Here is a 13,378-nt window from a genome sequence, read left to right as displayed (position 1 = left end):
GGGGCCTGTCTCCCGGGGCAGGCACCAGGGGCAGCCTGCAGAGGAGACCTTCGCCACCCAGGGCCGGCGTGATGCCCGTCCCGACATGCCGGGCCTGCTCCTGGGCTCCCGAGAAAAGCGGTGGCGGCGGGAGGGTGGGGTCACGTGCAGCTGCCCCTCGCCAAGGCCGCCTGGTAAGGCTGCGCCCAGTCGCCTGGTCTGTCCACAGTGAGACCGACACGGGGCTCTCAACGTGGCCTACTCGGCTGGGCGGGCCGGGCAGCCACGGGCGGCCAGTGGGGCCTGCTGGTCTAGACGAGGGTGGGACGTGGATGCGACGTCGTTGCCTCCCTGGACTCCAGGGTTGGGAATGCCCTGGCTGCACAGAGCTGCAGCTGAGCAGACCTTGGCTCCCGGCAGAGGAGCTGCTTAACAGGCTCATGCTCACCACTCACTGCGGCCCAAGGAAGGCAGCCCGAGCTGTGGACGGCCGCTGAGGACGCGGCGATGGTACCGGTCAAGAGAGCATCCTGAAGAGATGGGGATACGCCTTGTGAGAAGTCGTGCTCTGGCTCGGGGTCGCTGCGGGGCGCTGCGTCCCCGTCCACGTGGCCCCGAGGGTGGAGGTGCCCCTGCCCCATGGTGGCCACCCAGGCGCAGCTTCTGTTCCTCGCGGGCTCTGCTGTGGCGCTTGTCCAGACACACGGGCACAGGGCCTGGAATTGGGGCAGGGGGGCCATGCCACCGGCTGCGGGCAGCGCCGCGGGGTCCCTGGGCGCCTCCTGATGCTTCCGCAGTCTGCGGGGAAGCTTGGTGCAGGCAGGCAGGATGAGTCAGGGTCCTGAGCTCAGGGCAAGGGCGTCTGGGCCCCTCCAGTGGGAGAGCCCTGAGCAGCGAGCACAGCAGCCTGCGCCGGAGCAGCCCTGCCTGCCGCCCACCCGGCCCCACGTGAGTGGCCTTCGCACAGAGCCTTTTCCTCTTCCTCCTTCCTGCTTTTTCCCACGTGCGTGTGGCTGGGATGAACCCTGCTGCTTAGACTCCGGGTGCAGGAGACAGCGCGACACGGCGGCCTGAGGAGCCTGGCGGCCCCTGGGTGCAGTGGACCGTGCTTCCCCCACTTGGGGGAAAGGGCGAGACACCCTAACTCCAAGGGGCGGCGCCTCTCCAGGGCTTCGCGTGGGCGGAAGGTGCCGCAGACGCTGAGCCGCCGCTGCTCCCCGTCCTCCACCTGGGCCGCGGGGCCTGTTCCCGTGCAGAGCTGAGCCGTCAGGAGATGGCCTGAGGAGACCTGCAGGGCACAGGGCCGTGCCTCCTGGCCCAGAGGCTCCTGCGGCGCGTGGAGGTGGCTGGTGGCAAGCGTGGAGGCGCACGTGGTGGTGCGTGGTGTGTGAGGGCGTGTGGGGGCGCATGGGGGCATGTGGGGGCGTGTGGGGTGTGTGGGGGCATGTGATGGCGTGTGGAGGTGCATGTGGGGTGTGTGGAGGCGTGTGATGGCGTGTGGGGTGTGTGGAGGTGCGTGTGGAGGTGTGTGTGATGGCATGTGGGGGCGTGTGGAGGTGCGTGTGATGGTGTGTGGGGGCGTGTGGAGATGTGTGTGGAGGTACGTGTGGAGGTGTGTGTGATGGTGTGTGCAGGTGGGGCATGTGGAGGTGCATGTGGAGATGCGTGTAATGGTTTGTGGGTGTGTGTGGAGATGCGTGGGATGGCATGTGGGGGCATGTGGAGGTGCATGTGATGGTGTGTGGGGGCGTATGGGGGTGTGTGGAGATGCGTGTGATGGTGTGTGGGGGTGTGTGGAGGTGCGTGTGATGGCATGTGGGGGCGTGTGGAGGTGTGTGGGGGTGTGTGGAGATGCGTGTGGAGGTATGTGTGGAGGTGTGTGTGATGGTGTGTGCAGGTGTGGGGGCATGTGGAGGTGCATGTGGAGATGCGTGTAATGGTTTGTGGGGGTGTGTGGAGATGCATGGGATGGCATGTGGGGGTGTGTGGAGGTGCGTGTGGAGGTGTGTGTGATGGTGTGTAGGGGCGTATGGGGGCGTGTGGAGATGTGTGTGGGTGCATATGGGGGCATGTGGAGATGCATGTGGGGGCGTATGGGGGTGTGTGGAGATGCGTGTGGAGATGTGTGTGATGGTGTGTGGGGGCATGTGGAGGTGCATGTGATGGCACGTGGGGGTGTGTGGAAGTGCGTGTGGTGGTGTGTATGGGCGTGTGGAGATGCATGTGGGGATGTGTGGGGGCATGTGGAGGTGCGTGTGATGGCATGTGGGGGCGTGTGGCGGTGCGTGGGGGTGTGTGGGGGCGTGCAGAGGTGCGTGTGATGGCATGTAGGGGCATGCGGAGGTGCGTGTGATGGTGTGTGGGGGTGTGTGATGGTGTGGAGATGTGCGTGTGGTGGTGTGTGGGGGCGTGTGGAGGTGTGTGTGGTGGTGTGTGGGGGCGTGTGGAGATGTCCGTGTGGTGGTGTGTGGGGGTGTGTGGAGGTGAGTGGTGGTATGTGGGGGTGTGTGGCGGCGCATGTGGTGGTATGTGGGGGCGTGTGGAGGTGTGTGGGAGCGTGTGGAGGCTCGAGCAGTTGCCCGCCGGCTCTGCCGTGCCCGGCCCCACCCGGTGGCCCGCAGCACCTGATCCCTCCCCTGGGGGTCTTTCAGGGCTGCGTCTCTGCTACTCGCCGCCCCGTGACCTGCCCTCTCCATGGCTGACAACCGTCCTTCAGGTAAGTGCGCGAGCACCGCGAGGCCCCTGGGACGCACAGAAGGCTCCGGATGGGAGGAACAGAGGTGATGCTTCCGGAAGCTGCTGGTGCGTGCCACGTGCTGACCCTGGAGAGGGTCTGGGTGGGAGAATGTGGAAAGAGTGCAGAGGACCTCAAGGCCGTGGCCACAAGGTCAAGAGCTGGACGAGCTGCAGCCCTGGGAGGCGGGGGGCGCGGGGCGGCTGGTGGGTCTCGGCCCGGCCCAGGTGACAGTGCAGCCTGGGTTTAGGTGAGAGGGGCACCCGCAGGGCATGAGGCGTGGGGCGGCTGCAGCCACAGCAGGGGGGGCTCCTCGTCCAACGGCCAAACTCAGGCTGAGATGGACAAAGGCCGAGAGGGCCTGAGCGCCCGCCTCAGCAGAGGCCATCGGCCTCGTGCCTTCACCTGCGCTGGCTGCCGCTGCAGACGCGTGGCTTGCTGCCGTCCCACCCCGGGCGTGGCGCAGGAAGGCCGGGTCCTCCCCGCCTACAGCCTCCGCTGCCACCTGGCAGCACCGGGGGGGGGACCTATGCTGAGCCTGGGCCAAGGCCGCCCGTGACCCGCAGGTGCAGCTCAGGTGCCCCGCCTGCTGACGCCCCAGCGACCGGCCCGCTAGGGGCGCCCGGCAGGGCCACGAGGGCAGGACCCTGGCTCCAAGGTGACACCGGCAGCCCTGGATGCTCGGGTGGCAGGGCTGGGCGCGCTGGCGACCTCGCCAACCAGCTGCCGTCCAGAAGGTGCAGGGCTGGGAGCCGCCTGGTCAGGAGTCATCAGAGGGCACAGCCGGCTGTGCCACGCGCCACTCTGCTGCCCCAGCGTGGACACGGGCACCCCATGGCGGCTCCAGGGGCTGGGCACAGTGGGCACGAGGCATTCTATGCTCCTGGGAGAGCCATAAGGTACCCTGCGCCCCGTCGGGAGGCTCAGGCTCGCAGCTCAGTGTGGCTGGAGGGTACCTGGGCACTTGGGGCCCAGCAGACCCCACCTGGTACCCCGAAGTCTCCACAGCCCCTGCCTGGTACTAATGGGCTGCAGTGGCAGCTGCCTCCAGGAGGGAGGTGCTGGGCGGGACCGACTGCGGACAGGGCCGTGCCCCCCACCAGGCCTGCACCCCACCAGGTGTGGGACGCCGTGATCCCCTTGACCACTGCCCCTGAGGGGAAGGAAGGAGGGGCGTCCCGCACGCCGGGCTGCGCCGCAGGACACAGTCACCATGGCCGGGCCGTGTCCGCCTTGCGTGCAGACGTGGGGCTGATGTGCAGGGCTCGCCATGGGGCGCCGGCACTACCCACCTCATAGTGGTAGTCCATGCAGGTCAGGTCCCGCCAGCACTGGTCTCCCCGCAGCTTGATCAGGCCCTGCCGAGGAAGAAGGGCCGCGGTCAGTGGGCGGGCACCCGGGCGGGACGCGGCCTCTGCCGCAGGGACCCGCGGGGCAACGGGCCTACTTCTCGCCACACAGAGCTGAGGCAGCTTCTGTGCAGGGTTTCAGGAAAGGCATGCTGTGGCCTGCGCGGGCGGCCGAGACTCAGCCAGTGCCGTGACGGGAGGAAGCAGGCGCGGCGCTCTCCTCACAGCTCACCGAGCTTCCTTGAAAGCACGTCTGGGACCGCGAAGCGTCGTGCACTGTTAAAGCACACAGAGCTGTGGCCCTAGGACTAGACTCCTGTGGCCTCAGGAAGATGGCAGAGAGGCGACTTCAGCAGCCGTGCGCGGCAGGGAACGCTCCGGGAGCCTCGGTGGGGGCGCGGCGCCCGTCCCCGCAGGACGCTCCCGCTCTCCTGCGGGGTAGTCCTGGTCCTCCCGCTTCCAGGAACTGCCCGCTTCCCCGGGACCCTGCGGCAGGCCTGCCTGCGAGTGCGACGCAGCTGAGCCTGTGCAGGAAGCTTTGAGGCCTGTGGCAGCTTGGCTGCGCCAAGGAGACACTGAGGGCCCAGCGGCTGTGAAGAGGGGGCTCAGCAGGGCCTTCGCAGCACCCCTGGGCCGGGCCAGCTCTCCCTCGACAGTGCCCAGCGCCCAGGAGGCTGCCGCATGGGCCGTGAGCGCAGCCAGGCGCAGCTCGCCTGGTGGACATCAGGGCCTCCGCACCGGCCGGTGCGTCTGTGCGGGCAGGAGCACGGCTCGTCCTCAGCCCCAGCTCCATCGAGCTCCCAGGGCAGCAGTGAGCCGTCCTCGCCGCCAGCGTGAGGAGCGGAGCTGGAGGCCGAGACCTGGCCCGGCCGCTCAGCTGAGCCGAAGAGCCTGGTGAGGAGCAGCCGGCGATGCGGAAACAGGCCTGGAGCGTGACGGCTCCTGCCCAGGGCCACGGCTACTGCTTTCACGACCGTCCTGACTCAAGCCCCATCAGTATCCCCCCATCTGTCCCTCCACCCGTCCGTCCATCCACCCAGCCCCCTGTCTGTCCACCCATCTACCTGTCCACCCCCCACCTGTCCGTCCATCCATCCACCCATCCATCTGTCCATCCACCCGTCTGTCTGTCCATCCATCCACCCATCCACCCCCCACACGTCCATCTGTCCACCTATCCACCCGTCTGTCCACCCATCTACCCATCCACCTCCCACCCGTCCGTCCACCCCCACCTGTCTGTCCACCCTCCACCCATCTGTCTGTCCACCTGCCCACCCAGCCATCCATCCATCCATCCATCCACCCATCTGTTCATCCACCCAGCCACCTGTCTGTCGACCCACCTATTCACCCATACACCTGTCCGTCTGTCCAGCCATCTCATCTATCTGTCCACCCCCCACCTGTCCGTCCGTCCACCCCCACCTGTCCGTCTGTCCATCCTCCACCCATCTGTCCGTCCATCCAGCCATCCATCCACCCACCTGTCTGTCCATCCGTCTGCCTGCCCCTCTGCCCAGCAGAGCCGAGTGCCCACCGGCTCCGCTCAACTCTGGGGCCACATCTGGCGTACTGGGGACTCACACCTGGCGGGCAGGGTCAGTGAGGGAGGTGAGCCTCAGCGGCCCGAGTGTGGGCAGGAAGGCGGGGCCATGGGCTCGGGGCGGGCAGTGACTGCAGACAGGGCCTGGAGGAGCCGGGGGCATGGCCGGGGAGCAGGACGAGCTTGGGGGGCCTGCAGAGCGCCAGGGCCTTGGGGCAGGTGGGCGAGGCACGGCCAGGGTTCGGGGGGGGGGGCAGGGCAGTGTGGCCGGGCACAGCAGGGCAGGCCCAAGGGGCCTGGGGCTCCCCTCCAGCCAGAGCACCAGAGAGGGCCCAGCTGGGGCGCCAGAGCCCGCAGGCGCCCGCGGGCAATGCAGGGACGGCGGGAAGCCGAATCTGCGGGCAGGCGGCCAGGAAGGACCGTGCCACCTTGGGCCGGGCGGACGCTGCCGTCCTCGGGCGGAGCTCCTTTTCCTGGAAGCCTCAGCTCTGCTGTCAAGGCCCTTCGAGAGGTGGGGTTGGCCCCCCAGGCGGTCTCGGACGTGCTCCCTTGCCGCAGCCAAGCGATTCTGGACTTCAGCACCATCCACGGGGCGCCTGTGGGCAGCCCGAGGAGGAAGGGCTCTGGCAGCCTGCCAGGCCGACCCGGGAGCCGGCCACGCCCCGCACGAAGGACTTGGGGCCAGAGGGCTCTGAGCCGAGGGGCAGGGCGGGCCGGCGGGTGACGGCCGGCTGGGGCCCAGCAGGCTGGACAGGCCCCGGTCGCCGTCAGGTGGTGACCTGGGGATGTGCAGCCAACGGGATGTGCTGAGCTCAGGACCGGGCCCTGGCTGGACTGGGGCTCAACTGCCCCTTTCAGTGCAGCAGGCACAGGGGGGTGGACGGCCGGGGGCTCCATCCTGAGCGGCAAGCCAGGGCAGCAGAGAGGCCGGAGGAGGTGCTCTGGACAGCACTCACAGCTGCCCCTGGAGCCAGAATGGGCTGAGACCACCAGGTCGTGGAGAGGACTACCGTGCCTGAGTGCCCCAGCCCCTGGAGCCCCGGGGGAGGAGGAGGTGTGGGGCGGCGGGCAGCAGCCAGGCTGTCGGGCAACTCCGCAGGCACCAAAAGAGAACAGACCTGCCCACAGCAATGGGGGCTGGACAGAGCAGTGTCCATGGGGGTGGGGGAGGCGAAGGCCAGAGAGGAGTGGGCTCAAGAGAGAATGGGGGAGACACGGCATCCGTGAAGCCAGGAAAGAAGGGAAAGAGAAAACCTCAGCAAAGAGAAGCTGTGACAAGGAACCAGCCGGAAACTCTGAACCTGAAACACTACGCAGGAAAAGCTCCTGGACGGCGGCACAAGGCAGGGAGGGTGGGAGGGCCGGTGACCTTGGAGATGTGTCAGGAGGGCGGACAACCCGCCAGCAGGGCCGGGCAAAGACGAGCAGCGCCTCGGGCCGGGGTGACGCCAAGAAGCCTGACACTGGCACGTCTGGAGAGCGCATAAGAGAAGAGAGAGGCTGTGGTGCACAGAAATAGGTGAAGAAATAATGGCTGAAAACTGTCTAAATTTGGCAAAGGAAATTAACAAGAGATCCAGAAATCTCAGGAAATCCTAAAGACGATAAAACTGAAGAAAACCAGGCCCAGGCAAAGCAGTAAAAACTGCTGAAAACTGAAGACAAGGAAAAACGTTGAAAGCTCTGGAGAAAAACGGCATCCTCACAGGAGAGCCGCGACAGAGAGGCTGCTGGCGTCTCGCGTGACACTGCGCCGGCCAGGAGGAAGTGGAAGGACATTTGAAAGACCTTGGATTTCAGGCTCCAACCTACGCCTCGGTTCAGGCGGAGGGTGAAGGAAGCAAGTCACTGGCGCAGAAGCGTCCCTGCGGGCACTGCTGCAGACAAAGGCCCAGCCCCGAACAGCCAAGTGTTCGCAGACTGAACTTGGCAACATGGAGAAAGGACAAGCGCCGCGCCCAGTAGCTCACCCCAGCCCAGTAAATGGATGGACAGGTCCCTGGGAGACGCCAGCGCTGCCTCACCCTGCCGGCTCAGAGCCCTGGGCCCTGCACGCACCCTTTCTCCAGAGCCCGAGCCCTGCGCGGGCGGCTTTCCAGGCGCACCTCGGCTCTCCCCAGCCTCAGCCCCTTGTCTCTGTCCACATCCTACCTTTGGGGGACAAGCCGGCACACCAGCAGAAAAAAGCACAAACCCGTCATCTGAATGGGTGCAGGAAAGCAGTGGACACGACCCGGCACCACTCGGGACAAAGCCTCTCGGCAAACGGGACAGCAGCGAGCGCCTGTGACCAAACAAATGGACAAACGGCGCCTAGGCCAGGCCCACAGCTACCCGACAACCGCGGCCCAGCAGGCGGTCAAGGGTCCTGGGTCTCGCCCCCCACAGCCGGGACCCCTTGGAGGGGCTTCCTACCAGACGCCTCACCCTCCCCTCGGGCTTTGGGGGGGAGCAGTGCCCACTCCTCCAGCACTGGCAAGGGCAGGCGAGGCTTTCGGTGTGGGTCCCCTGAGCCTGGGCTGGGCGCTAGCGCCAAGAGGACGAGTGGGCAGCCCCAAAACGTAGAGGACGCAGCTCACGGGCCCCACCTTGGCCGGCAGGCGGCGTCGACACCTGCAGAGTCCCCGGGGCAGGGGCGAGGGCGGCCCCGGAGGGACAGCTGCCCTGGGGCCCCAGAGCTGGCCACGCTCCCGGGAGTGGGAGGCAGAACCCCAGGCCCTTGGTGAGCTCGGGGACCCCGGGTCGGGGCTGAGGGGACATGCGACGCGAGCAGAGGAAGGCTCAGTGGCCAGAGCAGAGCCGGCGGTGCTGGGGCCCACGCCGGGGCCGGGCTGATGCTTACCCTGCAAGACGCGGGTCCTGGCCCGCGTCGGAGGCAGCCCCTGCTCTGCACCACATCAGGCAGGACGGAAGGATCTTAACGCACGTCTTAAAAACGCCGTTCAGACGGGAGGTGTTATTAGGCCTCTGGCTAAAGGCCAAGCAGGCCCGGACCCCTCCATCAGAACGCTCCAGTGCACGGAACGGGCGTGCGGTTGGCCCTCTCTGCTTCTTTTCCGTGGGCAAATCGAGGAAGTGTGTCTGACCGCCTGTGGGACCCCCACCCCAAAACTCTGGCTGCCTGGACACCCCGGCACGAGACGCCCCACGGCCTCACCTCAGGCCGCAGAGGGACAGCCCCCACACTGCCGACGGCGGCTGCATCCACGCGGGGTCGTCGGCTCTGGGCCTGTGTCCGCAGGTGCTGCGTCGACGCTGGCGCTGGGGAGGCCACTCTGTCCCACGCTGCTGCCCCCAGGCCTGGCCACAGCACGGACAGAAGGACTCAGGGAGCTGGGGCCGGGCAGGGACAGCGCCGCTGCTCGCGGATGGAGCATGCTGCGCGGCGCGGGGAAACACGAGGGCCGGACACGGCTGGGCAGTCGCGCCTCCTGCAGGGCCCCAGGGCGCCGGGCTGGCCTTGATGGCGGGCGGGGCAGCGGGCGCGAGGGCGGCAGGCAGGTGTGACCGGACCGGCCCTCAGCCACCCGCCAACCCTGGGGGCCTCTGGCCTTGACGGTGGTGCCCGGCGCCGGGTGCTGCTGTGTGAAGGCCGCAGCCCAGTGGTCTCAAGAGCGGGCCGGCCTTCTGGAAGCCGGACCCCAGGCACAGCGTCGGCTGCGCTCCCCCGGCACGAGCGCTAGGGAAGGCCGGGCCTAGACACCAGCGGCCCCTGCTGCCCACAAGCTGCGCCCGGCCCCGTCGGCGGGCAGGTGCTGGCTGGGGCGGGCGCTGGTGAAAGCGGCTGCTCTGCTCAGGGGCACACACGTGAGCCTGGGCTCGACTCCCTGCACTGGCTCAGAATCCAGGGGTGATCTTTGGAGATTCAAACCAGGAAGAGGAGGAAAAAAGCCCAAATAATTAAAACGTCATTCACATTCAAATCTGATAGAAGACACTTAAATATCTAAACCCTTCTTTCAAGAGTGGAGGATAATTACATTCCTCCCCATCTACTGACTTCTCCCGACAAAGCAGATGTCAGATTTTCCACGGATTTTTTTCTTTCAGAGTTAAGTGTCAAGGAACAAAGCCTTCTTTGAGCCTTTTTCAGCCCAAAATTAATTCTGAAAACATGGCAAGGCAAGGCCAATGGCCCCCGAAGGAGCCAAGTGGCCTGCAGCTGCGCGGGGAGGTGCCAGAGCCCAGAGCTGGAACATTCTGGACCGGGGGCGGGGCGGGCGCGCTCGCTGACACCCCTGCTCCCGGGACGCGCTTCTCCCCTGCGTTGGACACCGCGTGGGCCCAAGCCTGGCTCCCGCCCAGGAGGAGGCGCGCAGCTCAGGTGCCTTCCACAAGCGCACGGCTCAGCAGGGGCCAGGCCGGGCGGGGCCCCTGGTCTGTGCCGCGCAGCGTGTGCCTGCCCCCGACACCACTGCCACCTTCTCCCTGCAGGTAGGCACCGTGCTGACGCCCCGTCTTGAAGCATCTCCACGAAGGGGATGCAGAGGCCTGAGTGCCACTGCCCAGAGCCGCGGCCTCCGAGGAACTGCCTCCATGAGCACGCGGCGAGGCTGGAGGCGGTGTGGCTGCCAGGGGAGCCTGCCAGGCTTGTGCCTGCCCCCGGCGGCCTCCAGCCCTGCTCCGCGGCGGGCCCTGACTGGCACACAGATGCCACCCCACGGGCTTATCACGCAGTTTGGGACAACGTCACGGCTCAGTGCGTACCACGGCCTCTGGGCAAGGCCACGCGGTTTAATGTGCACTTTCCACGAGTAATGTGCACTTTCCACGAGCAGCGCGGGCACACTCAGGCCCCCCGGGGCCCGTGCACCTCGCCCCCTGCCTGCCTCCTCAGGGCAGCCTTGGCCAACGCAGCGCTTCCCATGGCCCTGGCCCTCCTTGCCGGGCAGCGTCTCCCTTCCAGCGCCGGCCCGTGATGGGAAGGGGGCACGGGGAGGGAGGCGTGGCCAGATGCGCCAGGCAGGAGCACGTGGGCTCTTCTCTGCCAGCTGCACCTGGACGCAGAAGCCTTTCCCCACGACGGACCAGCTACCCACCGAGGAGACTTCCAGCGTGTCCAGTGTAGCATCGCACCAGCGCAGCGGGTTCAGCGGGGACTCCGCCCCGGGGCCCGGGGCCTCCAGGCCAGCACGTGGGGCTACAGGCACGGAGAGAGCTCAGGCAGGCGGAGGCCGGCACCTGGGCGGGGCGGCTCGGGCTTGGGCAGGCCGCCTCACGGGGTCCGTGGTCAGGTGGACACTCGAGAACCATGCGTGTTGGTTGAGTGCACAGAAGGCGCCTCCCAGGCCCCAGCCGGGCCGGGCACGTGGGGCGGTGGCCCCTGAGGGGACGCAGGGGCGTGCCTGCAGCCTGAGCTGCGCCGCCCTCGTCAAGGGAAGGGGCCCCTCCGAGTGAGTCTCCCCCAAACCTAGCGGGGCAGCCTGGGGCTTCTGGGTCCTGAGCCCTCTAGCAAAGGCCTGTCTGGGCGACGGCACCCAGGTGTGGACAGCCGAATCCGGGGCGAGCCCCCTCTGGCCTGGCGGAGGGGCCCCGGGTGCAGGCAGAGCAGCCCGGCTGTCCCCACGTGCCCCCAGGGCTGCTGTGCCCGCCTGGGGCTCCCTCGGGGGGGGCAGAATGTGCCTGCCCTAAGGCCTGGGCCTGCCCACGCCCCGTTTCTCCTTCTAGAAGCTGCTGGCCTCGCTTGGCAAGTGGTCCACCGTGACCTTGCTTGTTTCACGCGTTAATACTTTGCTCCGCTTAGACATTTTTCCAAGAGGATTTCCATTTTATTTTCCTCTGCAAGCGACGAGTGAGTGGACAGAAGCCTGCCGTCTGAATGCGTGAACAGGACATGACGGAAGGCGTTGTGGGAGCAGGCCTTTGGGCTGAAGCACAGTTAGGAAGAGAAATTCACGTGCTGCTTCTCGTGCTGCTCTGTTTCGCCCTGACCCTCCAATCCTAGAGACCCCTTGAAAGCTGCCATGACGCGGCCGAACTCAGGCGGCTTCGACCTGGGCCTGCGCCTCTGACGCCCAGGAGACTGCGGAGGTGAGGTGGGCGCCCGCTGCGCCGAGGGCTGCAGCTGCAAGGCTGAAGGTCAGGGCGCTCACCGGCGCCCAGACGCCCGCGTGCAGCGCTGGCCTTTCCCAGGGCTCCTGCGCGAAGCCTGGCCACGCCCCAGCGGCCAGCGCCTTTGCTTTGGTTCTGCCCGTGCTAAGGCGAGAAAGCACCTTAGAGCAATGACCCTCAGTCCAGAGGCGAGTGCCGGGCAGGGCCGGCTTGTCGCGGAGCGGCGACCGCAGGCTTGCTTCCGGTCTCTGCCAGCCCACGTGCGTTCCCGTGTCAGTTTCGTCACACTTCACACAACTTTGCTATGGGCGCTTTGACTCTGAGAAAGCCCCAGCGATGCCCTGGGCTCCGGACTGTCCCTCCGCTGCGAGCTGCAGCCCCACAGTCCAGTCACCTGTGTGGCCACCCCGAGCTGGCATGTCCTCCTGGGCAGTCGAGAAAGGCACGGCGTGAGGGTGTCGGCGTGCCAACGGCGTCTGAAGTAATTCCACTCCATCTCGGTGGAAGTCCTCACTTGGCCTACCAGAGAAGAGCCGCGATCCCGGCGCACACGTGCTGAGGCCTACGTCGCTCTCTGGGGCCTCAGGATGAAAACGCCCTTCTTCTGGCTGAGCTGGGTCCGGGCGGGAGAAAAGGGCCCTGGCAGGCGAGGGCTGGTCGGGCACTGCCGCAGCCCACACCCACGCCCATGGGAGGGCACGCGGACACACAGCGCGGTCAAGGCGAGGCCTACACTTAGAGTCCGGCGGTGGAGCATGGGGTGTCTGCCGGCCCACCTTCAGCTGCACTGCTCTCCCCAGCGGCTCTGTGACGGAGGGGCCAGGCGTGCGGGCCGCATGGACCCCAGCTGGGCGGGGGGGGCGGTACAGGCCACGTGGACCCGGCTGGGCGGGGGGTGGGGTGGGTGTGGGTCGCGTGGACCTGGCTGGGCGGGGGGTGGGGTGGGTGTGGGTCGCATGGACCCGGCTGGGTGTGTGGGGGGGTACAGGCCATGTGAACCCAGCTGGGCGGGGGGGGGGGGTACAGGCCGTGTGGACCCAGCTGGATGGGGGGGGGAGTGCAGGCCGCGTGGACCCGGCTGGATGGGGGGGGGGTACAGGTTGCGTGGACCCGGCTGGGCGGGGGGCGGGGTACGGGCTGCGTGGACCCGGCTGGATGGGGGGGTACAGGTTGCGTGGACCCGGCTGGGCGGGGGGCAGGGTACGGGCTGCGTGGACCCGGCTGGGCGGGGGGGGGGGGCCCTGTGTGGACCCCGGGGTGTGCTGGCTGGACTGGAGCTGCTGGCAGCAGGACTTGGAGGACGGGTGTGGGCGCCCCCACGCTGCACACTGCCCCCGCCCGGGCCCTCGGCCTGCCGACCCCACCCCATCCCTCGCCACTGCAGGCCAGTCTGGGGAGAGGGAAGGTGGGTCACGGCTGAGGCCCGCACCACACGGCCGCGCGACCCCACCTGAAACCTCCTGAGTGATCCCACGCAACCCCGACCACAAGAATAATCCCCTGCGGGGTCAAGGCGAAGCCTGGGACACCCCCAAAGGCCTCCCCGCTGGCCCCTGTGAACTGGCGGGTGGGACAGCCAATCAGGACAGCCAAGCACTGGGCCCGCCCCAGCTGTACGGGCGCACCCAGCCCCACGCTGCTGCCCGCCGCCCGCGCCTGACCGTGCGCGCCCTCGCGCCCTTGGCTCTTGGTGGGCTCCTCACTCCTCGCCTGCGCCAG

The 13,378-nt window shown here is 67.6% G+C and overlaps 1 protein-coding gene across 3 annotated transcripts in view; it reads right to left on the bottom strand.

The window, feature by feature from the left end:
- Window positions 1-13,378, bottom strand: part of LOC101440921 (lipase maturation factor 1) — a 70,664-nt gene that overhangs the window by 25,788 nt on the left and 31,498 nt on the right. For all 3 annotated transcript variants that reach the window (XM_071211098.1, XM_058285560.2, XM_071211099.1), the window contains exon 3: window positions 4,006-4,071. In XM_071211098.1, coding sequence (XP_071067199.1) covers window positions 4,006-4,071 — 66 coding nt within the window. The remainder of the gene's footprint in view (window positions 1-4,005; window positions 4,072-13,378) is intronic.

This window comes from Dasypus novemcinctus, chromosome 23, assembly GCF_030445035.2.
Source record: "Dasypus novemcinctus isolate mDasNov1 chromosome 23, mDasNov1.1.hap2, whole genome shotgun sequence".
Classification (NCBI taxonomy): Eukaryota; Metazoa; Chordata; class Mammalia; order Cingulata; family Dasypodidae; genus Dasypus; species Dasypus novemcinctus.
This window is presented reverse-complemented; position numbering and strand designations above follow the sequence as displayed.